This window comes from Gobius niger (genome assembly GCF_951799975.1).
Source record: "Gobius niger genome assembly, chromosome: 1".
NCBI lineage: Eukaryota > Metazoa > Chordata > Actinopteri > Gobiiformes > Gobiidae > Gobius > Gobius niger.
Window position 1 is genome coordinate 19,385,634 of NC_136852.1, and position 26,566 is coordinate 19,412,199.

The following is a 26,566-nucleotide window of genomic DNA, read 5'->3' on the forward strand; positions in this document are numbered from 1 at the left end:
TAAAAGGGCAAAAGTATAATATATACATAAACAGTGGGGCAAAAAAGTATTTGGTCAAAATCCTTTAGTCTAACTTTCAGCCCCACTGTAGAAGGTAAAAAAAAATGAATTAAATAAATAAATATCACAACCGTTGGCAGGGAGTTTACAGTCATGGCACCAAAATAGCTTTGATCGTTAAAAACACTCTTGACCAATAATAATATTTCAAGCATATCGCAAATGACATATTGCATTTTTGTGCAAATTGTTCACTTGTAATTACCTGCTTTGTACACTCGATGGCAGTCTCTTCACTGCCATTTATTTATCCAGAGGGTTTTCCCGAAATCAAGCAAATTTTACCTAATTAAATTGGTGGTGATGGGAAAGTATTATTTGACCCTAGGAGTAAAGAACATTTTGTTTTTTTGTACTTGCTATGCTATGTGTCCTGAAAGCAAATCCAAAGATGTGCCATCTCTGGTGGTGCTTTAAAACATTAGCATGTAGCGTCTGAAGTGAAGCCAGCAGATGTCACGTTTTAAGTGTTAGCATGCGGAGGTGAGCACACTCCGCTGTTGCAGGCAGGGCCATCTAAAGCTGTGCACATTCCTGCACAGCGCTCACACCGTGGAGGAAGCGCACGCAGAGGCTCCACACAACACACTCGGACAGGGGCAGGAGCTCTTTCAGACCGCGCGGCCGAGGTGGACCAAGTGGCGGCTAATAATCACCCACAACACAGCGGTTGTATGAGGAGCAGTCTCGGCTGAGGTAACGCGGACCGCAGGCTGCCATGTCGGAGTTTCTGGTGAGTCTACTCGGAGAGCGGCTCGTCAACAGCGAGAAAGCCGAGGTGGATGTGCAATCACTGGGCTCCAAGCTGTCGCTGGTCGGCTTGTTCTTTGGATGCAGCCTGAACGCCCCGTGCAAGCAGTTCAATGGCAGCCTGTGCGAGTTTTACAGCAAATTTAAAAAGACTTCGGAACACAAGGATAAAATGGAAATCGTATTTGTTTCATCTGATCAAGATCAGAAACATTGGCAAGACTTTTTACAAGAGATGCCATGGGCCGCGTTACCTTTCAAGGATAGACACAAAAAGGTAAGATGTGGTGGAGATCATGTAATGTGTGAGAAATGTGCAAAAATGCTTGTGAAAAATGTTTTGGGATGTTGACGTCCTAATGTCCACACGTCTCGATTGACCTGGCAGCCATAAACTTTGTAGACAAGTCAGTCTCATTTACAGCTGGGATTAGGCTACAGAAAATCAGAACTCGAATTTGTAATGTCTACAGTTTGCATGAAACTATCACATTACTGAAGCCTGATCAGCCTGTGCATGTAAGACTTTTGCTTTACTAAAAGGCTATTTTCATTTCTCTTTGTAGGGTATTAGGCTAACTGTACATCTTATAGGTTATGGTATGTATTGAGATGTTAAAGAAAACAAATGCCTGTTACTCATCTGAACATTTTATATATGATAAATTGTAGACACTTAGCAAAATGTAAGTTATTGCAAATGAATGTGACTGGAAGCCGTCCCAGTTCTATCAGCTTCACATATGTTCAGTGTGAGGCAGCAAATCTGTGCTGAAGGCCTCCTATTGTTGTGTTATTACCCCATCTGCAGTCTCCTCTACATTCTTTGTTAAATGAAACAATATAACAAATTCAACATGTTTATTTAAATGAATAGTTTCAAACTAATACCAAATCAGTATTGTACACCTATTAGCTGATGTATCGTGGCACCATACACTGCATCATATGGTTCAGTTTCAGATTTGCAATCAGTCTCTCAGTACAGAATAGGCTGTTTGTTAGTTTACAGCCCCATACAATTTATTTTAAAACATTTTTTAAATGAATTACATTTTCTGAAGAAATTTGTACTGTGATATTCAGTGTTGCCAGAGTGGAGCCAAGGATTAACAAAATTATTTTTCAAAATAATAATTATCTTAGTCACACAAACACTGTCAGAGCCAAGCTTGTTATCAAAAGAAAATATAAAATACAAAAAATGTAAGTAAAAGTAAAAATTGTGGAATTTAATGTTCAAATTACACATTTTGTTTCAATGATTGGGCCTAATCTGTTGCCTTCTTGTGAGCATTTGTATTTGTCCACAATGCAGCGATGATTTCCATAATGAAGGCCAGTGAGACCGAGAGGCATAAGTGAAAAATGACAGGGAGTGGGGGGTTGTCTGGGAGGAGCACGACATCCATCGCGTTGGTGTGACGTTAATGCATGGAAAATCAGTGGCATCAAAATGTCTTATGCATTTTCAGATTACCTGGTATTGTGGCTCTCTGGGACATAATGCAGTTGTTCGATACATTTTTATTAAGGCCAGAGTCTGGATTTCTATTACACTGTAGTCTTCATCTCTATTGTGTGAATTAGGGTTGTTGTTTTGTGCATTCAATGCAGGCAAGAAAATATTGTTATGGCCTGTGTCGTGTTTCATTTCTTTTATTCCCTTTCCCCAGAGTGCTATTCAGCGGCTAATAATTCACATTAATGTTAGTGGTGAGTGAAGATGCTGATTAATTGAAGAAGTAAGTACGGATGTGGTCTGCATCCAAGCGGCCTTGTCACTCCTCTGTTGGAGCCCTCGGAGCCCAAGCAGAGTTCATCTCCTGTAAATGAGACAACTGCTCCAAAATCCTCCTCCAGTTTTATTCGCCTGCTCTCTACTGGCCACATTGTCATCACGATTTATCTTCTCCTTCCTGTTGCAGGAAATATTTGTTTTTTATCAATAAGGATAACACATTACATAGAGAAAAGGCAGGTCTACCCTTTGAATAGTAGGAGGAGGTACACAGTGTCATTACCTTTCTCTTTTTGTCTTGTACATCTGGTTTCAGTGACTTTCTCCATTGTGAGATCAATAAACTCCTATCTTATCTCTTACCTTGAACATCTTGTGTGTGGTATGTGGTATCAAGGCTTGTAGTTATTGTTTTCTGAAATCGCACTGCCTGTCACTGGGGATCCTTGATAGCACAGTTGGAGCTGACCAGCTGTCTGCGTCTCAAGGCCGTCTTACACTGCCTTACATGGACTTGTGCTGGAAGAGTGGAGGCAGTTCAGTATAAATCAATGCAACCCACTTCATTAAATAAAACAGGACATGGATCACATTACATTACTGTTCTTCTGCGGTTGTGTTTTGTTGCAGGCCTCGTCGTTGGCAGCTAACTCACTCCCTCGGCTCAGTGCCAGCAGCTGTACGAGGCCAGTGGCTGCAGTATGTCACCGACCTGCTGAAATGTGCTGTGTAGTCTGTCCGTACAACTGTTGTGTATCTGGCATTCGAGGCTGTTGTCTCTGTGGAGCATTTGGTTGATAGGGTAACAACAATATTTGAGGCCTGAGTGATGTGGGGTGTATGTAATTGAAAGCTTTGCAGATAATTGAAGGATACGCTGAGGTTGCGTTACTTACTCGGTTTTGCTCAATCAGGCTGTGCAGCATCTTGATGCAAACAGAATTCCGTGTGGTACCAGTGGAAAGCTAGTTTTACAAGAGACGCTCTGGCATATTTGACTTGTAAATTACAAGTTTGCTCAGTCAATCTTTAGTTACATAAAAAAGTTAATCATCACCTTGTTAATTCATGGTTTGGCTTTTGTTGTATTATTACTTACATTTCTGTTTTTTTTAACATAGTTAGCTGTTACATTTTTGTGCAGCTCTACATTATGCAGTAATCTAAACAAAATGTGAAGTAAAGTGAATGTCTAACTGGTTCTTCGTGCCTACAGTTGAAAGTGTACTGTTGCAAGGTTTTGATGTTTTGGCCTTGTGTTTGACAAGGGCGTAGATGAAGAATGTGGGTAGACACCTGCTCCACAGAAGCAGCTCAAGGCCACAGGGCAAGGACGCGACTTGGTGACTGTTGGGTCTCATCTCAGATTTCTACTTCCTCTCACTAATTTGTGTTATCAAAGTGACAATAGAGATATCCTCAGTAGTGGGTGTTTTGGCTTTGTTACTGAGCTGTGAACCTCTTTTTTTGTTGCAGCTCAATCTGTTTTGAATTCGTTATCTAACCTAACAACAGTGCTCCATTGCAGTTGGGCCGTGACTTTAGCTTGTCGGCTCTGAACTACATAAATATTCTTGTGATAAAATGTCCTTTATATCTCCTCTGGATCACTTCGACGTGGTAGTTTTTAGACTTTCCATAATAAAATGACAATGTCACTGCTCACCACAGTGTCTACATGCCTTCAAATGAGAGCTACGGATTTAACCAGTCTCTATTGCAGCTTTGTTGCATTCCTTCGCTTATATCAGTTTTAAAATATGCTGATGATGATAGAAAAATAGCTCTGCTTCTTTCCACGGAAATAAGCAGATGGTGGTTTTTTCAATCAATGCATAAATCCGGCATTATTCCATGTTTTATCCTCTTCTGCCATATTCATTTGAGCGTCAAAGCTAAAAGGCGAGCTCCTCTTTCTCTTCATGGATGGTTTATTTCGTCGGTCCTCCCCCCGTTCATCCTCCTCCGGACTCTAATGGCCCCTGCACCACTGCTCAGTAGCCCTCACAAACATAATGACAGTACCACCCTGGGGCATCTCACCATCCAAGGCTGTCCTTTCTCGTCCTGCTTTTGTTACCTCTCCACAGCAGAATGTTGGAAGCCCAGAATTCCCTTTGTCCTCACTACTTATCATATTTCTAAGACTAAATGAAATAGTATGGAACATTGCATGCTTCAGGATCTTGCATTTGTTACTCAGGAGGAGATGTGCTGTTTGATAACACCGTTGATGTACATTTATTCATTGTGTGATGGTTTTTGTAGGGGAAATTTGATAGTCCTGTACCTTCCATCCTGTATGACCATTGCGCTTTCTGAATGATGCTAAATGGCTTGTGTGTCTTGGTTTCACACTGATTAAAGCCACTGTTTGTGCTTTTGCTGTGGCACATTAGCACTTTTCCTTCCCATTGTCTGTTGGTTTGACATTGAATCAGATTTACCGCTGTACGCTATGAATTGCACAGATCTATAGTTTAGTATCGTTTTCATTCTTATAGGCAAGATGTAAATTAATTGTTCAGTTTCATGTGCTACTGAAGCTAAAGAGCAGAAAAACATCTTCGATTTCACACATTGAGCTGCATCTAAATGGATCGACTGCTGACCTTCCTAATTCAAATTAGTTGACACCGACTGGCTGTTGATCCTCACTTAGACCTAGACAGATGCTGCATTCACTGTGCGCTTTGCAGCGCGCAATAATGAGAAGACTTGGTATCAAATGTCAAGGGTCAAATGGCAGCGCTGTCGCTTTCTAGGATTATCGGCACAAAGCGTTATATGTTGAGCTTTTGCATTGCTTTAAGAACGTGCTTAGAGATAATACTTAACAATTTAGATCTAGATAGGTCTATTTTGCTTTTTTAAGCCTGTAACAACATTCAAGTCTAACACAGCCTTCCTTTTGATACCAAATCCCTGCCAACACCCTTGAGTCACGTGATTCCATACCACGCATCTGGTCTATTAGTTAAGGTCACCTCTGGCCAAGCTATTCTTCTGCACAAATAATGGTAGGGCCATGAATCGATTCGCATTACTGGATTATCCGTAATGTAAACAGCCATATGCAGGGCTCATTCTTCATCTTTCCAATAATTATTACCTTTTAATGGAAAAATGCACGTTGGAGAAATATTACCAGCCACGACTGGCCCTGAAGACCAGCTGATGGTTTCAAAATGTTGTGAAACACTCCATCTTGTTTCAGTTTGCTAAAGAAAGGATGTTGCAAGGATTGTTTCTTATTGGCAAGCTTTGTATACATTACTTTGTGCTGTGCGCTTCTATGAATTTGTGTATTTCTTTGCTAGTGCAGTGTTTGTAATGAATCAAAGTATGATGTTTGGATTTGATTGAGAACTCTGTGGCCATACCAAGCAACTTCTATTGACATTGCAAGGGCCGTGCATATTCTTTCAGAGCTGTTGTCTGGTTCTACACATACAGTATGTGCTTGTGGCCTACACGAGAGTTTATCATGGAAAGTGGTAATTATCTGAGTAATTATCTTCAGCGTGTGTATCCTTGAACACAACCATACAGTCCGCCCCCTTCTACAGCTGTCACATCCCCTTTAAAAGTCACCCTTGCTACAACTTTGTTCTTTAATAAAATCTTGTGGCGTGCATTCCAGGCATAGCTTTGGTCATGTTGTTTCATTACATTACACTTACACTATTTGAAAAGGCTCGAACAGACTGTCCCTTTTAACACTTTCAGCGGTGGGGAGACTGCAGACCCCCTGTTGTGGCTTGGCTCTGTGCTGCGTTGGGAGCTAATCGTCGTTTTGATTATTCGTTCTTTCCTCAATCTGTTTGCAAGCAGCGCCCAGTCCCACGGCCATTTTGAATCAAAGGGTTTATCAGTTTAAGCCGTCTGTAAGGAGCAAGCAGAGGTCTCATCTTTTCACTGTGGGATGAGAGCAAAGCTGTGCGGCACAAGAGTTCAGGCAATTACAGACGCAGGGCCAGAGAGATTAACACAGAAGGAGTTTCTGAGTCGCATGATGCCCAACAATAAAGACACCGGCCCTTTGTTCATTATCAAACAGGCAGTTAAGGCGCTAATGGATCCTGCCATGAGGGAAAGTGGGTTTTAAATCTGTAGCAAACAGATTTTTTTTTAATAGATTTTGAGTCGTCAGACATTGTGTTAACAAAAAAAGATTTGAATCTCTTACTGTGGTACATTTAGGAAGATAATTGTGCACTGACTACCCTCTGCCCGTCTGGGAATAGAGTAAGTGTGTGCTTGAACATTGCCAACAGTGCCATGGAGAGAACCTTGGTATTCCATCTAAAGGCGACCTTTAAAAATTGCCATGAGATTTATTGTTGCCGAACAACACCTGTATTATTAACTCTGCCATTAAATGTTAAAGCCAGGAAATGTGTTTGAGATGGGGATAGTGTACTTCATAGAATTATCCCACATGTCAGATCCCTAATACTATAAAATATCCATGCAGGTCTGACACAGTGATATTTTTTAATAATTAATTCGCCCTTTCGCTGAATTGTAGGTCCAGGCTTGTGGTTTATTTACTTACTTAGTTACTCAAATTTGAGTCTGACGCGAGTAAACAGATGAAATACTTGCGCTCCTTCCACTCGCATATCAGCTCCGTGTCACTCAGCACCTGCTCATTACACTCCAGCGCCGTTTCGGGCCTGTGGCAGGTGTGCAGCAGGTTTTGGCCAGTCACTATTCCCTGAGAAACACAGACATTATTCTAACTCCTGTTTGTTCTCCCACATCAATGACGGATGTGCTCTTGAAGCAGTGAAAGCGGCTGGTGCCGAGATAAAAGGTTGGTGTTCGGAATGTAAGGGTGTTTGCCAAGCGCGATACCTATTTCCCACTTTAATTACAGTGTACGTCAAGAGCCAGGAGGTATGGATTCTCTTTTTTCACACTCACAAGATAGAAAAGGCTTGCATTCAATACTTTGTTCTCCTGGGAACGAAATAAAGACTGTTTCATTGGGCTATACCACAAGCATTTCATGCAGAACTCTGTGTTCGCAATTTCAAAGTTACCGAAAACTTGTGGAAATTAAAAGTTATTTTCTTAAAGCCATCTTTAGCCACATGAAGCAAAAGTGACGCTATTTGAGGACATTCCTTATTAGCAATGTAGGCACTTAATGTCAGTAAGATGTGCTCTTAGTGGATTGAAAAAGGACTTGCAAAGTTGGAGATGAGACTTGAGCATAAGTTTCATTAAATGTGAACATGCCTGTCCAGAAATACAATCATACATTTCCCAGGTACATCCTAAAACATTTCCTCCCATTTGGATAGTTGGTTGTAGAAATGTGTGGCATCCCATTAATCTTGATGTGGTTGGCAGTTTCTTAGTTTTGACTTGTCATTCTCTATCCTGCAATTTTCCTGTCTAATGTCTGGCATCAAAAAACAATTTGCAAAGATCAAATATTTATCTCAACCAGTTAACTATTCCTGGCAAATCATTTGGAGTAGTTTTGCAGCTGTTGCAGAGTCCGAGTTTGCACAGTTTTGTTTATAAATCCCGTATTGATCTAGCCATTGAAACTTAAGGATAAGATTTGTTTTGTTTTATTGGTATAGCCTTACAATGTGGGAATTATTAACTTGGCTTTCTCTTTGAACTCTGTCTGAAACTGGAAATATCATCTTCTGTTGGAAAAATGTCTTTGTCCTCTTCAGCTCCAGGAAAAGCAAGTGTCTATGGAAACCAGTAACTTCCTGTCTGGATTTTGCCGGTGGGCGTTTCAGTTTAGCCGATAAAGCCTTCAACTAGAATTTCCTGAGTTCTGTAGGTGGTCTCGTCTTCCTGTCTTTTGTCATTTGGAGTTGATCTTTTGACAAGCCTGAGTTATTAAGCCCTGAAAGCTATACCTACTTCAGCAGGATTATATTTTAATTAGCCCAGCCTCTATGATGTCTTTCTCTGACAGAGTCAGCTGTTCAATTCAACCGTTCAAAGCTGAGCAATTTGCAATAAAACCGTGGGAGATTTTTGTTCATACATTTTTTTTAGTCGACATGTTTTTGAGGACATCAACACCATCTTTGATGTCTGAATTGCTACCATTCCCAGTTACAGTATTTCATTCCTCATTTTAGCTTATGATGATTGCTACACTATGTTTTTATGGTTTTGTGGGCATGTTGGAGAGGAGTAACAAATCGACGAGTGACACTCTAGACAAAAGCAGAAATTATGTTTTAAGATACAAGCACTTTCATCAAATAATAGACCCATCCTCCGCCTGGCGCAACAGCAGCGTGCAAAACAGTGTTGGCGTGGCTTAGAAAGTAGAGATCAAATGAGGCGTGGTGTGACTTCAACAAGCACTTGTTGCTCCCCTTTTCTCTCCTCATCTTTACATTAACATTGCACGGCCTCATGTACTTCCTTTAGCATTTAGGCTATATCGTTTTCAATCTCTTATAGGACAAACTACAAACTTCATAGCACTGTGAGTTAAATATTTGCCGTGTCCTAGAGAAAGAGAACACAACGCTGGCCCTAGTATCGTAGAGTGCCGTGCAGGACTTTACGCACCGCAGTAAAGTGATCAAAACACCAGCACGTGTGCTCACCGGTCTGTATAATATGAAGAAAAAGGTTTGGGAGGGACCGCTGTTGTACATATAACTTTGCCATTGGCCATGGGTGTCTCTCCAGCCCATGTACAGCCCCCGTTCAACCCACTTACGTATGTTTAGTCTAGAGCTGAAGATTTCACGGTGCGCCCCTCATCGTCGAGGCGGAACGCAAGATCGGGCTTTCCCGTGAATTTCTAAAAGGACACAATATTTCAAAATTCTTCCAATTAGCATGATTTTGATGTTCGATCAAGCAGTTGACTTTGATATCAATATTCTGAGTGCTTTATATTTTAGTATATATGTGGGCCGAGTAAAAATGCAGACCCCTGATTACAAATGATTGCAGATATAAAAGTATATTTAAAAAGGTATATTTAATATGTAGCCTATTCAATGGAAAGTACTTGTGTGCTACTGCCATTACTGTTAACACTTCTGCAGCTTAGTTTCTGTTTCAGCTACTACCGCTCTCTATTATTTGGCATAGTGCAACCTTCATACATGAACCGAAGCCAGTATAGAAAACAGGCTTTTGCGCTTCAGTTGTGCAGGTGAGTGGTGAGTAGCGACTGACTGCTGGTTTCTGTCTGCACTCCGTTCTTGGCATGAAGAAAATTCTGTGATCGAGAGAAACAAGCACACGGCCTGAGCTACGCTGTATCCTGGTTCCGTTTTGTGTTTGCCTGTGAGTGAAGTGTGTGCAGCTGTATAGGAGGATGCCAGAGGACTGAAATAATTACTGCAATATGCAAGACCAGTGCAACAACGCGGATCTGCAGCTGTTTGATTTGAAAGACTTTCAAGGGATGTTTTGTTGCTTCAGGAATCTTTTCAACACGAAGCCAACTGTCGACCTGCCATTGGCTAAATGCTGTTAACATCGCAACACTGAGCCAAAGCTTTGGTCCCATCTCTCACTGGTGTCTCATGAGTGCTTTTGAATAGTTCAGGGGTAAATGCTTTGCTCCCATCACTGTTATTGCCAAGGTTTCCACTTACAGCTTTACCTGGAAATGTTTTCTCGCAACAAATTTAAACAAAAAATATTTTGTTATTTATTGAATTTACCAACACTTTCCAAGATTCATGAGAGATTTGAGTTTTTATGGACACCAACATGGCTACAATAATCAAAATCTGTGACATGGAAAATATTGGACTGGACTGGACAATGACACCAAAAAATATGTATTTATATATTTTTTTCCTTCATATTGATCAATCTTTATTCTGATTAGAGTATTTTATATGTTGATATTAATTAGATATAGCTTTTAGTATATGATTCATGACCATATACAAGATCTTCTACGTAAATCACTCCAGTACCATTAAACACCAAAGAAATCCGCTCCTCCTCCACTCTCAAACTCTCTGTCCCACCAGTCAAACTCATCACCATGGGGCACAGAGCATTCAGCCGCTCTGCTCCCCAGCTCTGGAACTCTCTCCCCTCCGACCTCCGTACCATAGACTCCCTGCCCCTCTTCAAATCCAAACTCCAAACTCACCTGTTCAGACAGTCCTACACCACCTAGCTACGCGCTCACCTTCTCAATCGTCCGTATTCTGTTTTGTTCTGTTGCTCTTGTTTTTAATGTTTTTAATGTGTCCATTGTACAGTGTCCTTGGGTGTTCTGAAAGGCGCTTTTAAATAAAATGTATTATTATTATTATTATTAAATCTTTCATGTTACTACTAGTGACAAACTCAATCAGGTGCTGTTGAACTGATCAGCTCTGAGACAATAACTGATATTGAGATTATGGTTATATTTCAATTGTTTGCGTAAGCCTTGTAAAAGACAATGCCTGGACTAGAGCTCGACCGACATGGGTTTTTCTTAGGCCGATGCCAATTTTTGGGATATTCATTGGCTGATGCTGATATGCTCGACCGACATTTTTGACCGATTTTTGCAAATGTCTGGTCTATAAGCCTGTAAAAAACATAAATGCTTGGCCACTCCAGTAGCGGCCGATTTTATTTTTTTAAGTTCATTCAATTATAGTTTCTGTCCCAGCTTTTAATAGCTGCCGTTAGCATTAGCATACTATTGCTAGCTACGGCATTTTGTGGGGCGATCAATTTTGTTGGTTAAAACTAAGCGATTCAATTCTACAGGTTCTGTGCTTAAAGGACATGTAAACATGTCCATATTGACTGAGGTTTAGTAAAACGTTTATTTCACAAACTTGTTGCTAACCAATTTTCATTGCGATGTTTCTCTGTTCCCCTGAGGCCCAGTGAGTTGAGGGACTCATTTTAAAGCCATCTCTCTTTCCAATGCAAAAAACGTGAAGTCTCTATCACTTTCGGTCCCAGAGAGTTTTTTCAGCGCAAGATCGGCCGATAGCCGATTTCGTAATATATCGGCCCGATATATTGGTCGGCCTCTAGCCTGGACATTTACATTTACGGTTTGTTTTATATGGCTCCCGCCGCTCCCGCAGTAATGTGCTCCCAAAAACACACACTGGGTCAGGTTTCCTTGATTGATGCTGTTATTATCCACTTCATGTAAATAACGTTAATGCATTCTTTGATTTAGAGTTAAGTGTTGAGAACAGGACATCATAAAAGCCCAAGGATTTTAAAATTAGACACAATTATGTCATGTTACAAAATGTCACAACACAGGTTCTTCTTTTACAGTGAAATAAATAAGTCAATTTTGACCAAGCAAACCTGACAGACTGAGTTGGACTGGAAGAGTGAACCCACAGATGCAGTGTAGGAAGAAATACAAAATATTTGCCTTTGAAAGATATTCTTGTGCATCAGATTATTACCATGTCCATGTTTAAATAACAGACTGTGGCTGATGGCTTGGACTTGAGGTCAGTTTGATAATTGCATTTTCAGGCACTGTGGATTATTTTTTTTTTCCCATATCAGAAACATCCTCCTGTCTGGCCATTTTCCCAGATGAGCAGCACTCTGTCATTCCAGCCTGCCAAATGCAGTCTGTGCAAAATGGCGACACTCCAGCAGGCAAATGCATTGGCGAAATTACAATGCAGTAACAGGCCCTTAAAAATGCTACTCATGAATGACTGGAGCAAAGTACATTACAGCCAATTACTTTTTTTTAATAAAATGGGTGTACATAATTAGTAAATTGACGTTGTAAGCTTAATAATTAATAATAAATTATAAAAATAGATGCAGTACGAGCTGACAAACTCACAAAAGAAATCGATCTTCTTAAAGTCTGTAATTAGTCTTCGGTTTATGATGCCACTTTTTAGATGATTCTGACTGGAAAATGGTCTTTTGCATGAAATGTAACAATGCCATGAAGCCTGAGGTTAGAAGTTAATCAATAATCTTTGGAGCAGAGCAAAAGCAACAAATGAATTAAAGAAACTGAACAGATTGTGCATTCCTAATTCATAACTTCAGGACTGAGATGGCAAAGCAGACTTTTACACGCAATGGCAGAGAATCATCGCAGAGTTGTTGATTTACTGCTGTTGTGTGGGTTGGAAAAGTTATAAGTATCACGTTTCCTCGTAACAGCTCTCAAAACAACGGTAGTAAAATAGTTCAAACATGGTCTATCTGTGAATTTCCTGTTTTCCTTCCGCTCCTCACTGAAGCCAACCCTGGCCATCTCCTGCAGCCTCTGTGCCAGTCTTCCTGCACACTTTCTCAGGCCTTACAACAATAGCTCCCTGGTGTCTGGCCCCTCATAATCCTCTGTGCTAACACCCTCTGGTCCCCCTCGTGCATCCACCTTCTGCTGTGGCCCCGGTTTGCTGGGCCATGCTCCCCGCTGCAATGTCAACAGCAGCCAATCACAGCGGAGAACTGCAGCCCACTTAAATGTTTGGAAACAATGGCAGGCTCTTACAGGGAAGTTGAATGCTTTGACTGCGGATTTGTCCATTAAACCTCATAACAAAGGATGGTGCATTATTGATACGCAGCGGACACTGTGCAGCAGATGCCATTTTGGTCCATATTATTATTTAATGAAAGCAGCCCATGGAAGTCCACTATGTGCTTTCTGTAGGTCTATTTTGACTGAAAAGAAAGGCCATGGTTGCATCGAGTAATTAGAACACTGACATCTAGAAGTGTTTGATAAAATTGTGTAGCTTTCGGGGATATGCACTAAAGACAGCATTCTCAGTTTACTGATTAAAGATTAGTTTTAGTAAATAATCTTGAGCGGAATGAGAGTTTAAGACCATTTATCTGAAAACTAGATGCTACTATATCATGTAGTATAACACAGGAACCATCTACATTCTAAGGTTTTACTGTTCCTTTTGCAAATGTGTTTGTCTATCTATGGACACACCTTCCTCTAGTATTTTGTATTAGATTTCTTTGCTTTTATACGATACATTTCACAAGGGATTCCTCATCTTTCTTGTTATTAAAATGTAATTATACAGTCACTTAACCATTTCATGAAAGTCAAGTGCCTTTTCTTTGGTCTAATGGTTAGAGATGTGTGGTCTGGGCAGATTCAATGTCTATAGATCAATCTTCGGACCTTTTTGGCTGCGATGTGGAAGCGTTAACCACTCAGCCACCGTGCTCGTGGGGGAATGTTGTATTGCCCTGACTGGTGCTGCTAAGTATATGCAAAGCTGCCTTTCGACAGGGCTAGTTAAACATCAATGCTACAGTCCTGCCTTAGAGATTTATTTGACTATAGTCTATTACTGCTGATAAAGTACCAGCTATAGGAATGCACAAGCCTCTACGCGGTCTGCTTTCTCGTTTTAAGCTGTGTAAGGAAGTGTTCATTCCTATTTTACATATTACAACTGGTGACATAATGCAATTGATGTTATAGCAAAGGAACTATTATTTTTAGCAGGTATTCAAGCCACCAGTTTTGCTTGTTTTGTGGATCTGCTTTTAAATAGTTTTTTACAAAAGTGTGTCCAAGTCCAATGAAAGAAGACCAGATTGTATCCTCCTCTGAAGTCTTTTTGTGTTGTTCATCTTAGCTTAATGCTTCACAACACTACAGCAATTAGCAACTGCTTGGATTAGATCAAACAAAGAACAAAGTATTTCTGGATTATGTTGTCCTTCCCAAAGGAATTCTATGCAGCTATGCAATATCTGGTTAGAAAATATGATGTAGCAATTCTCTTTAGGAAAAAGGATTAGGATTTAGGATTAGTTACAGTTTTTAAAAAATGATATGTTTGCGTTACACACCACTCACCCAGACTACCTCGTTTACACTCAGTCTCCCATCCAGGTACTACCAGGCCCGACCGGGCATTCACAAGGCGGTGTGGCTTTTGGACAATTTGGACAATAGTAGTCTGTCTGTTCTTGCAAACAAACTGCAGTTGCAAACATCTTGCGGCGGCAGATTGTTGTTGCTATGGACCAGGTGTGGAAGGACCAATCCCGGCTAACTGGACTTAATCATTGCGCTCTAATGGAGGGAAGGGCTGCTGTTCGTGAATTAATTACAGGGCTGTGGTGCACCGTGAGTTGAAGTTCGAGAGATTTAAGAGCAGAGTGTGAAAGACATGGAGTCATTACGTACAGAGCGCTTATGTTGTCGAGGAGCAATTAGTAGTTATTGGATTTCTGTGGAACGGACTGCGCGAGAAAATCAATTATTGAGCGGCATTGCATCATGTCTCCTTTTGTCTCCCGTCTCTACAGTAATTCCATGTGGGCTACAGTTTAGGCTTTGGGAGTGATGTTGGAAAAGTGCTGATGCTGACTGGAGCCCCCCTGAAACAGTACGGCAATTCAGGATGTTTGTGACCTCATTAAAATCGAAAAATGGCGGCATTGTCAGGTTTGTCAATTTGCTGGAGAGAAAATGCATGGAGTTTAAAAGAAAAGTGTTCCATACAAGAGTCCACTGTGGACCGGACCAATGGGGACAGTCATTTACAGCGCACTCGGCCGGACCACCCAGACTGAGAAGGTGAACACAATGAACACAAGCGAACATTCTGTTTCTCCAGGGAAAAGCGCCATGCAGCAGAATTGCTTACCAAATTATTTTTCACAAACAAAAGGAATAATGAACACCAGTGTGCGCAGAGTGAGGATGCTCCCCGGGCCCTGCTTGTTTATAAAAACTGCGGTTTGGGACAGAGCCTGTTTGTGAAGTAAAAGATTGAGAAATCCTAGAAAAATCATACCATTAGGGCAGACATGGGACATTTTGACAGTCGATTGATGGCTTGATATTGTAATAAGTTTTTTGGGTTAAAGAAAAAGAGAAGAGAAGCTTTTTTTGCATAATAAATAAATGTTTATGCCACACAATGAAACAAGAGATAACCAAATACCAACCCATCTTAACAAAATGAAAAAAACAAAAAAACATTTATGACTTAAACTAAATCTCAACTCATTAATAACTCTTGTATTCTCCTCTTTTCAATAACACTTTCAAGCCTTCGAGCCATGTTGTCTGTCGGTTTGTTTATTATCATCAGCCCTTAAAACGGTTATTACATGAATCTTTCAAGAGTGAGTGTCCCTCTGATTACCTTTTTTCATGTTATAATACGTTCAGTCTGTTATGCCCACTTTGTCTGGCAAAAAGAAGCTGCATAATAAATAATTCTGCTCACCTTTTTCACCAAAGGCGTCATTTTGACATGGATACAGCGTGGGGGCCACAGATGCATGATCAGTCCATTCAAACATTCATCTGGGTGTATTTAAGAGAGGTTTAAACCATTCCCCACATGTTTATTTAGGCTGGGTACCATAATGCCAGCTCTGTCTCACAATAATTGTTACTTTTTGAGGTTTTAATTGTGTGGAATTATTAAGATGGCAGTAAAAAAGTACCAGCTCTGGTTATGTGTGTAAAATTGGAGGGGCCGCACTTTGGACATGCCTGCGCTATAGGCTGTGTGGACCTCCTTCGGTCACAATTCCCTCTCATTACACAGTAGCTTATCACCATGCTTCAATCCAATAATCTTTTAATTTTACAATGTTTAGAGTCGGAAAAAAACCCCAATAAGGTCACAAACTCACTCTCTTAATAATCATGTATGCCGTATATGTTCTAGAACTGATTACATTTTGGAGTCAGTCAGCAAAGATAAAGCTGTGAGAAGTTGTGGAATTCATAAAATATTCTGCTTGGACCATAAAAGTACTGCGGTTTGGCCAGCAATGCTCCTCTTATTCCCAAATGATGATTGTTCTCTGACGTTTGTCTCAGACTTAAATACTGTTTATGTTGTGATTCACTACTGGTTGTAAGTGTGTACCAGTAGTCTTAACAACCGAGGTGAATTGGTCTCATGCTGTTTTAACTGCGGAACATGGTCTGAACAGTAAATGAAATTGCAGGAATATTTCTGCTCTCATAAAGCAGGGGCTCACAGGACGACCGTAGAAGAGGCTGGGCTCCTCCTCCTCCTCTGCTGCTGCTGCTGCTGCAAAACATGCCAGACTTTTAAAATATTGTTGAAGAAAACTTGTGCTGTCCGTCGTGTAATGCAACAGTTGGTGAGATAGAGCAGTTGTCCAGTCTAAACAGATGTCATTGAGGACAAACAGAACAGCGAAGTGCGGCTTTTGCTAACATATAGAGAGATTCATTATGCGTTAATATTTATAGAAGAGGTTTCACATAAATAGAGTGCACTGTAGGGGCTGTAGAAACGCATAGGACAGGCTCAGATGTTTATGAACACACTAGTGAAAGTTGTCTGTTTTTACAATCACGGAGACTTGTCGTGCACAAACCCATATTCAAACTGGGGTCGTAGTTAATGTAAGGGAACGCAAACCTCATACAAACAGTCTCTGTACTGCGCCGCCACATTCACTCTGAATTTGACAGACCACAGTTTCCTGGTTGGGATTTGGCCGCAGAGGGGAGAGGAACTTGAGCTAACACAGGTTTTCATCCAAAGCCCTGAAATTCAGTGACAACAAAATAACTAGGGGGGAAAGGGGGAATGTATTACGTGTAGATGTGCGACTGAGCTAAGCCTTACAGTGACAGTGAAGCCACCTTGAAACCATCTCGTATTGCATTTAAGCCTGGTTTCATGGTGTTATCCGTCACTCAAGATCCACACAGACATAAAAGGAAAAAAAATCACTTAAAAGATCAGTCAGACCTTAGCTGTAATGTGTAGAGTGTAGTCGGGCAAAAGTCAAGACCGCGAGCACTGCTTTGTGAAACCGGGACATGCTTTACAATTGTTCACTGCTCGTCTTTGAGTGTGTGCATGTCGGATTCGCTCGTGTCGTGGCGGGGCTCGGCCTGTTCGCTGCTCCTGCGCATTTCACCGATTGCCACTCAAACCGGCGGCAGACGAAGCCGCAGAAGTGTAATGTTGCTCAATCCTGTTAATGTGGAACTGCATTTAATTAGATCCGCTCTATGTGGTGCTGCATGGGGAGTCCACGAAAAGGCAATGGCTGTTTAAGTTGCTATAAATGGTACATTTTATTTTGTATGTGTCTTTTAGTCACTTCAGGATTCAGGCACAATGAATCGGACGAAAATCGGAATTAGAATGGCCGCATTTTAGAACGCGATTACTGTATTTAGGTAATGTAATCATTTCTGAATATTGTAAAAAAAACTTCTTATATTAGTTTAGCAATTCTCTCAAATTCTCTCAAATTTAACTGAAGGTGTCTTGACTTTCATACATTAATCGCAAGTCAAAAAAACGCAATTAGACTATTTTCCAAAACCGTACAGCCCGTACAATCCTAGTGGCTTATTTTGAAGAGCTGAAATTGCACAGAAATGCAATCCACACTTTAAAAGCAAATCTCAAATAATGAATAGTGCAGTGAATGCAATAAATGTTTGAGCCTTTTCCCTCTTGTGTAATTGGTCAGACACTTTGCAGAACTGTAGAAGGACAACCCAAGGGGGGGGGGGGGGAAGTTGTGGCTGATTTATTTCATTCTGGGGAAATCTTTGAAAAGATAATTGCGTGTTACCAACAGATCGCATTGGAGACCCAAGTCTGGACCACGCTCCAAATCCCCCAAAAAAACAAGGCTCCCATCACAGCGTCATGCCGGTCTCCATTTTGTCGCTCTTGGAGAGAATCATTTAAATTCTGTGTGACTGGTTGTGCAGTCATCACCTTCTCACCTCATCTCTGGCTCATTCCCCTGGTCCCCCGGTGCATGTGCTCTGTCAGTCTCGGGAGGGAGGAAGGGAGGGAGGGAAGCGGGGAGGTGACGAAGAGCAGGAGAGATAAGGTCGGGTTGATGTATATCTGGGCTCCAGGCATGAGCAGCTCCAGCCCAGACGAGGAAATGAACCTCGTCGCAATCTCCTCTGTCATCTTCCGAAGGCCTTGGATCCATATAGCCTGCCTGTTGTTGTTCATGTAGGGCTGGGTGATATAAGACTAAACATGTTGCTGTTTTTCTGATCGTGGAAAAGGATGCTTCATGTCGTCATTGATACTGTTTTTTGTTAAGAGTTGTCGATGTTTCGTTTTTGTTGAGGAGGGGACTTAACCTTCTCATTTTCTCATTCTCAATAATCTTCCAAAAAAATAAGAGTGTGTTGATTGACAAGATGGACTGGGCAATAAGAAAGTTAATTGTAATCTAATTCTTGTGACGATCCGTGTTGATCTTGCCATTTTGTGACTCCAGCCTTTTCTGTATAACACAACTTTATGCTCATACAGACGTTGTTCCTCACTCCAATTTGTTCAGTGTTTAGATACAGGTGAATTTAACCAATCGCAGTGAAGTGAAACTTTCAGAAGCAGAAGATGGCATCATGGCTCTACAAAAACTGTGATACAATGATATCTGCCACCCCTACCTCCAACGACCTGTCCATTTAAAGGCCCCACGCAGGCCGGCCATTCATTAATTTCATCACTGTTTTTTGACAGAGCTGCTTTTCTTTGTTTGACGCAGTCACCATACTATAAGCAGTCTTATTTGTTAAGTATCAAATGGCGACTAATGGTGATTGGATGGTGGTGGGAATCCCTGAAACAGCGGGCTGAGCTCAGGCGTTAACTGCTGCAGTCGGACGGAGCTGTGCTGCAATGGTCCGGGCACAGTGGTCCCGCTCAGAACAGCAGCTCCTTTTGTGTCTGCCCCGCGCTCCGCTCACTCCAGTTATTTTTAAATCAGTAAAACCCCCGGCACATTCCTGACTGCCCCGGAGCGCTGCACCTCTGCCGTGTGAGTCGTCTTTGTCTCGCGATGCTCGCTCAGCCCTCGGCCAAATGCAAGACAGGAATAGACCCTCTCAGATCACATCATCGGTATTTTATTCATTCGCTCTTTCGCTTATTTTTATGACCACCACATGTTTTTAGGCATTCATTAATGAGCCTTTGCTTGGCTGAGTTTATTATTGGTCTGTTACTCACTGACAACAATGAATTGTATGACTTTAGGTCTTTTCCCCCTCTACTTCCACATGCTTTTTTTTTTAGTTTGTGGAAAACATTCATCACATTTCCCTGGTCAGTTTTCTCAAGCTAATATTGCACTCAGTCGTAGGGCATTAGGTGCATTTAGATGTGAACTATTTGTTTTGTATAAATGGATTGAAGCAGAGATTTATTCTCTGGGTAAAGTCCTGTGCACGTTTCCTGTGTTTGGAGAACTTTTGGAGGAAGTCCAAGTGTGATGAACATCCTCAATGTGGAATCAGCGCCAAGTGGTCAGGGCTCTGTGGACTAGAATACTGTAGAAACAAAAAAACACAGTTCACTTAATAGAAATCAAGACGCCATGTTTTGCCCTCATGTAAGCTGCTTCCTTGGTGGTAGCCTTTAAAGTAAAATGTCTTGACTATGGCTTGAATCACTTCTATCAGACCTTTTACAGAAAAACAGCAATGACAGATGTTTCAACTATTTTAAAACTTTTTATGGCTACTCTATTGAACACAGACTTTTAGCCAATAGTAGAGTTGTGTAGAAGGGATTACACAGTCTTGTTGAAAATACCCTCTAGCCACTGAAATGTGATATGTAGGGGAGCGTGTAGGAAGCCAAAGCTTAACGCTCGATGACCTCTGTCAGAAACAGCAGGAGGCCTCAGATCCGAGCTGTCAGCCGAGTGGACCTGAATCACAAACACACTTTTAGCCTTACTACAGCAAAAAGACATCAATCACTGCTCCAGACCTCAGAGTTGAAGTGGTTTGGGATGTTTAAAAGGGATCTTAAAACAGGCAGTGTTTTCAAGGTGGGACAATATTATTGAGGAATACAAGTGGGTTATGGGGGAAAAGAGGGACATAAAAGGCTATGCTGTCTCAGTTTGGCAATGGAGGACATGAACTTTGAACTGTGTCAGTGGAGTCAATCTGCCCTGCGCTGGAGTGACGTGACCTAAAACTTCATGTGGCTGCCCAGTGCCCGTGTTTGTGTGCTCCACAGTTCATCCTTTTACTGAGAAACCAGTCGAGATCATGTGTTTGCATGAAGATGATGTTGTTTTGCTTCTTGATATGTGAGAATGAAAGTGTCACTAGTTGCCTTGAATTTAAATCACTATCCCTAATTGTAAGAATTTTTGTTTTCTAGGCTCTATTAGACGGGACAGTAAAGTGTAAAAGGGGGTAAAGAATGGGGTGAGACCATGTCGGTCCTGTAAGCAAAGGTCACACTGCAGTAGCCAGATAAAAGGGCCCAGCATGCGTTTGCCGCTTGCCTTTGTTTTGTCATGTCTTCTTTTTGTCTGGACGACCCATATGCAGATCTAGAAGGTGTGTGCTGCCATGGAGATGAATCCCGCTGTGTGTTTGATTTATGGTATTTAGCTGTTTATTAGACATCTGTTTGAAATTAAATCCATTACCATATTGCGCCCATGCTGATTTGAGAGCATATTGTCGCGTCTCGTGGTTCTGCTGCAGAGGGGGCTTATGGGAATGTGCTGCTGGTGCTGTGAAAACTGTCAAGGGCCAGAATGAGTCTCGTGTGAGACTCTCGCATGTGTGGTGTGGAGACAGACATGCGGGAGAGAAGAAGGGAGGGAGAATGAGGAGGAGCAGTCCAGATGTACAGTTTGACTATAAAATGCAATGTTCTTCCAAAGAGATGTGACTTTTTACTAGAAGAAGAGGAAACTACTTAGTATAAATTACAGGTTTACTATTAGTGTCTTAAAAACTTGGCTTTATAAATTTACATATGGAAAATGCACACTACTTTATGATACACTTTATGATTTAACTTAAAACACAATACAATTACTGAAAGCTGCCCTGGTATTCTCACCATGTAGTGTCATTAGAGGACTATCTCGGCTAAGGCAGATCGTCCCATACCTCGGGGAAAGGCAGCCATTGTTGGTGAGACGGCTTTTCATGGTGCAGCAGCATCGTTGCCCACAGCAGTGCTATTGTAACCTTACACTTTGGTCAGGATTTCAAGGACGTTTTTGAAAAGCACCTGAGAGAGGAGCTGGTCGTCAAATATCCCTGGCTATTTATAGTTGCGGTAGTACGTACAGTGCTCCAGTCGGTAGACTAGTCCACTGTTTTTATGAGGCAGAGCAGACTAAGAGTGCCATTGTGATTTATGACGCTCCCTCTCCCGCCTGTGGAGTTTACAATGGGCTCAGGAATATAGCACCAGCGCCCGGTTCTTGTTAAATGTCTTCAATATATGTGGATTCGATGCAGATAATGATAAGATGATTGTTTAATGTTGATTGAAAAATACATTAACACAAATATTTAAGCATGTAAAATACTTTATACTTTAGCATTTTTCTCATAGCCCTAATCTCTCTCTCTCTAGGTTTTGCATAACCTAATTTAGATATTCTAGTCGAGGCTTACTCACTTATTCATATCATTTCTGTGTCAGATTTATCTGTTTAAAACGTTAAAATGCAATACAGGGTGCCATGTTTTTTCATTTCGCAATACAGTTTATGCATATCTTTCCCTATTAAACGGTGTATAATGCCACATTCATGCACAAAGCCAGACTGATAATACCTGATCCAAATGCCTATAAATATTAATGTGTTGTGAGCCCCGAGATGGAGCAGCAGACTTCCCAGGGTCCCAGTAGGAGGGAAGGGGAGCACTTAAACGCGAGGTCAAGCAAAGGTTACAATGAGGAAGCTGGGTCTAAGCCCTGCTGCTGGCACTCCAGGAAACAGCGGCTTATGGCTTTGGGTAGATTTTATTCCCCTCTGTTTGGGGTCTGGCTTGTGAGTGCGGCTAATTGAGCAGTAAGTGTAAAAGCCTATGTTTTCCTTATGTGTGTGTGTGTGTGTGTACGTGGTTTCAGTATTAATATGCAATTGAATGAGAGAAGGCAGGTCTCGCAGTAGGGTTAATGAACTAAGTGCTTTGGAGACACGTACACTCGCCAGAATACATTCCGCACTCTAGTTATACAGTTACTTCATTGCCAAACTATGACAAAAATGCAGCAGTCGTTCCTATTCTGGATTTCTTACTGGATTTGGTTTAGAGGTCGGATTAAGGTCCAGTTGGGGCGACGCCAGACTGGTTTCCTATCTGCACTGATCAGCTGTAGACACCACAGGCCTCAACATGACGAGATGGAGGGCGAGGTGCTGTGCCAAGATGTGTGGAAACTTGACTCCTGACATGCACCAAGCAAGCTCCTGACATTGTGTGAGAACTATAAATCATTTGGAGATCATTACTTACTGCATGTCATTATTATTGACGTGTTTGAATGGGATTTTTTTTTTTTTGCCTATGAGTGGCACTTTAAATCAACTCACTCACTTGCATTGAAATCAAACTTCATAAAATAAAAATCAGCAAGTGCGCCAGGAGGCAGGAGTGTCTGGTCTGCTGGGAGTGAAGTATGTGCCCCCTGTAGTCATGACCTATGGCCTTAGCGATTGTAGGGCTCCAGGGCAGCTTATGCTCATAGAGAGACAAAGCGGTGCGTACCTATTGAGCCCTGGCCTTTTCTCCTTTTACAATCCACCCTGCGTAAAAAAAAAAAACTTCTCACCATGGCCAGAGAGAGTCCAAGTTGGGATTTAGAGCCTGTATTCAGACAGTGGCTTTTGTGCTACGGGGGAAGCTGTACATGACCCCTCCTTTCTCTGAGTCTGGTCTGCAGAGGTTTTTTTCACACATTTACCGCCCTATCCCCCTAAGCCCTGTATAATTACATGGCACCTGTTTTCATTCACAAAAACCCTACTTTATCACACAGGTTTTATGTTGTCTTGCTTTTTTTTTTCTCTTTTTTTTCTTTTTTGTTGTAAGTAAGAGCCCCACAGTGCGTCTCGCATTCGGTGACACGTCCTGACTCGAGGAGGAGGAGGAGGAGGCAGGCGAGGATGGAGGTGGTGGTAGCAGCGGGGGCGTGTGGTCGCTATGGCAACAAGAGGCCTTCATCGAAAAAGCAATTTAGGCAGTGAGTCGAGCACCCCCAAAAAAAAGAGGAAAAAAAAATCGCCAAGCTGGATGGAGTGTGTTGCAAGATCGTTCAAATGCATGAGATGGCTCTAATATTTTTTGTGATCGGAGACTTGCTGTGAGAGGATTTATGGCCTTGTAATCTCAAGAGAGTCCGTTTTTATGATCTGTAACTGTAGCTTCTGATCTTTTAAATCTTCTCTCGTTACTTTTGGCTTACCACTCTTGGCTATTTGGTGTCCATGAAATGTTGTAGTTCGGTTCTGGATTAGAAGAAGAAGAAGAAGATCTTTATTTATATAGCGCCTTTCACAGACATGGTCACAAAGCGCTTTACATTATTCAATCCTGGTTTCGAGAGGTCTGAAAGGTCTGAGAGTTTTTGAAGGAATTAGATTCATCTGTTCTGGCACAGATTGTGGCTAAACTTGTCTTCTACTATTAGCGAGTATACCTTGAAGATTTCCATGTTCTATCCTTTAAAGAAATAAACGATAGATGGTTTATAGACAGATGAAAGTGTCACTCCTGTTTGTGCAAGACAAAACGATACGGCAAATGAGCGGCAACTGCAGCTGTCACCGAGCCAAGATGTCAGCACCGGGAGATCCCCAGCCGCACTCTGTCAGAAGAGTAACGCGATAGTGAGGTCAGGAGGCACACATGGACATGCTAAGTAACACACACTGGTCCGGCCCCGGGTTTTTGAAGTGCGGCGAGAGGGGCAGAGGAGGAGACCGAGAGGGTGGCCTTTGTTGCGGAGAAGAGCAGCAGCAAGAGGGCTTTTTGAAGTGGATACTGACCGCGTGTGAGAGCCCATCGAGCGCGGAGGAATGCGAGTCAATTCTGGCTGCTGCTGCTGCTGCTGCCGACTTCAGGGACTGAGCCAAAGAGCGACTTGTGTTGTGTGAGGTGAAGAGAGTGATGTACAAGTTCAAGCTGCTTACAATAAAATGCAGGGCTGTTTCCAATCTGAACTCTGGTCCACATGGGATGAACACGTGCGTTGCTGTAGAATCTGATTATATGGCTATTTGTTTAGGTTAACTTTACCTGTTCAAGTGCTAAGCTATTTTTTTCAACAATTATTTTCCATTGGTCAAGATTTTCCTCTTGGGGATAAGTCACATCAAGTTATTCCTATTTTGATTTTCACAAATGTCTTTTTGTATTCAAAGCTTGCACATTTTTTTTTCCGATCTCATCTATTGTTTGTGGATGATGCAAATTGTCTTTTTGTCAAAAAAAAAAACAGAACAAAAAGCAAGCAACAGAGGGGAAAACCCTAGTCTCTTTAAACACCAAGCATGGAAAAAAACGTCAACAAAAAGTATATTAAAGTCAGTCGCTCAATCCAGTTGTCTCAGTCACTTCCTCTTGATCCCCTCGTCCATTACTTCTGACTTTAGGGGTCAATAGTCATCCAGTTCTTATATGAGGATACACATTTTGGCTGCAAGAACTTATCGATATAACACAATTCCCGTAGGATTTTAATTAATTGAACAGAGCTCCACATGCAGTTTCAATAAGCATCTTGTGTCATGTTTTTTCTTTAGTTTTTTCCACGAGCCAAAACCAACAGTCCAGCAGCGCCTTCTCCGTAGTAAATCTTAGGGGTCAGAGGTTGCATCGCCTGCAGGCCCACTCAATAATGAAGTCCCAGTGAAAAGAGAAATGCTTTTGTTGAACGTGTCTACAGGGGGTTGGTTAGTCTATAACTGCGCCTGCCTCCTTTCAATGCCTCCACAAAGTGATCTATGAGGAGATACTGATCACCGTGTTATCTCATAGACAGGAGACGGTCCGTTGTGAATTGAAATGGGATCTTTGGGGATATCGTGTGGCTGTGTGTGCTGCCGGGCCCGATGTTTCTGTTTAATTTCTACGGAGAGTATGGAAAATATTTTGTACCTCATGACCATAATAAAGGCCAGAATTCCTGAGTAGTCGAATTAAGCTGCACAAATCTACTTTGTCTGCCGAACTGAAAACACTCCACTTCACTGGACTCAATGACTTGGAAATGCTTGACTTTTGAAGCCATGATTATGTTGGCTTGAATATATCCTCTAGCATGTTACAATATTTCCCAGGTGTAACTGTTACAGATAAAGTGCTTTCAGTGACACGGTGTGTGGGGCAGTGCGGTTGCAAAAGACCCCGCTATCCCATTTTGTGGTGACAGCGTGGCAGAAAGAAGGAGCAGAGTTTGGCAGATGCCTCAGGCCCTTTTTTTTTCCTTTTCCCTGGCCCGGTGAATGCACATCTATGAGAGGACACAGCGCTCACAGTGATGACTGAATTGGCCACGCTGAGTGAAGAAATGTCTCCCCTCTGCCGCACTCTCAACATGACACTCAAACCGTGGACCCTCCTGCTGCTGACAGAGGTTTGAGAGCAGGTCAGAGCTGTCGGGATCTGAGAAGGACACGGGCAAAGCTGAAGCAGATGTATGTTTGGACTCGGAGGTTAGGAGTGCGGCGACGGTGGTTTCTCTTCCAATGATAATCCCCTTTTAACTCTGAAATGTTGCCATAAAGTGCACCAGGGTGAGGATGCATGAAAGTGGTCTCGTCATGCGTGACATTTACCATTGAAATGTGGCTTCCATATTCACTATCTTTTGTTCTCTCTGCGGCAGGGTGGCACTGGCAGTCAAATCCTGTATTCCTATTCAACACATGTATCTTGAGTTTTCTTTTGTTTTTTTCAAAGACCCAAGTCATCTGTGCCTTTGTGTGCAATGAATTGGATTTAGGTTTGTCTGTGTTGTGTGCGTTTCTATTTAACCAGATTTAAGGAGGGCATGGTGCACTAACAAGTTACTAAGACTGGAGAAATATGGTGAATATTGTTATTTGTAATATGTCAAACCCAGTTCAAATATAGTCTCAGTTACGGATGGTAGATCCAACGTTGCCTATTTGCCTGATGAACAGTGTTGGGCTTATGTGTGTTCTGGAATAAACGGATTGGGAAACAGCAAGTGAGACTAGAATTTGACGAAGAAATCAACATATGTGGAACAAAAACCAAAGGATGCCCAAATTAAG

The 26,566-nt window shown here is 41.8% G+C and overlaps 1 protein-coding gene across 1 annotated transcript in view; it reads left to right on the forward strand.

The window, feature by feature from the left end:
- Window positions 1-500: 500 nt before the first annotated feature.
- Window positions 501-26,566, forward strand: part of nxn (nucleoredoxin) — a 37,271-nt gene continuing 11,205 nt past the window's right edge. Inside the window, exon 1 of the mRNA XM_079557222.1 lies at window positions 501-1,087. Within this exon, the coding sequence (XP_079413348.1) occupies window positions 779-1,087 (309 nt within the window). The 5' untranslated portion in view covers window positions 501-778. The remainder of the gene's footprint in view (window positions 1,088-26,566) is intronic.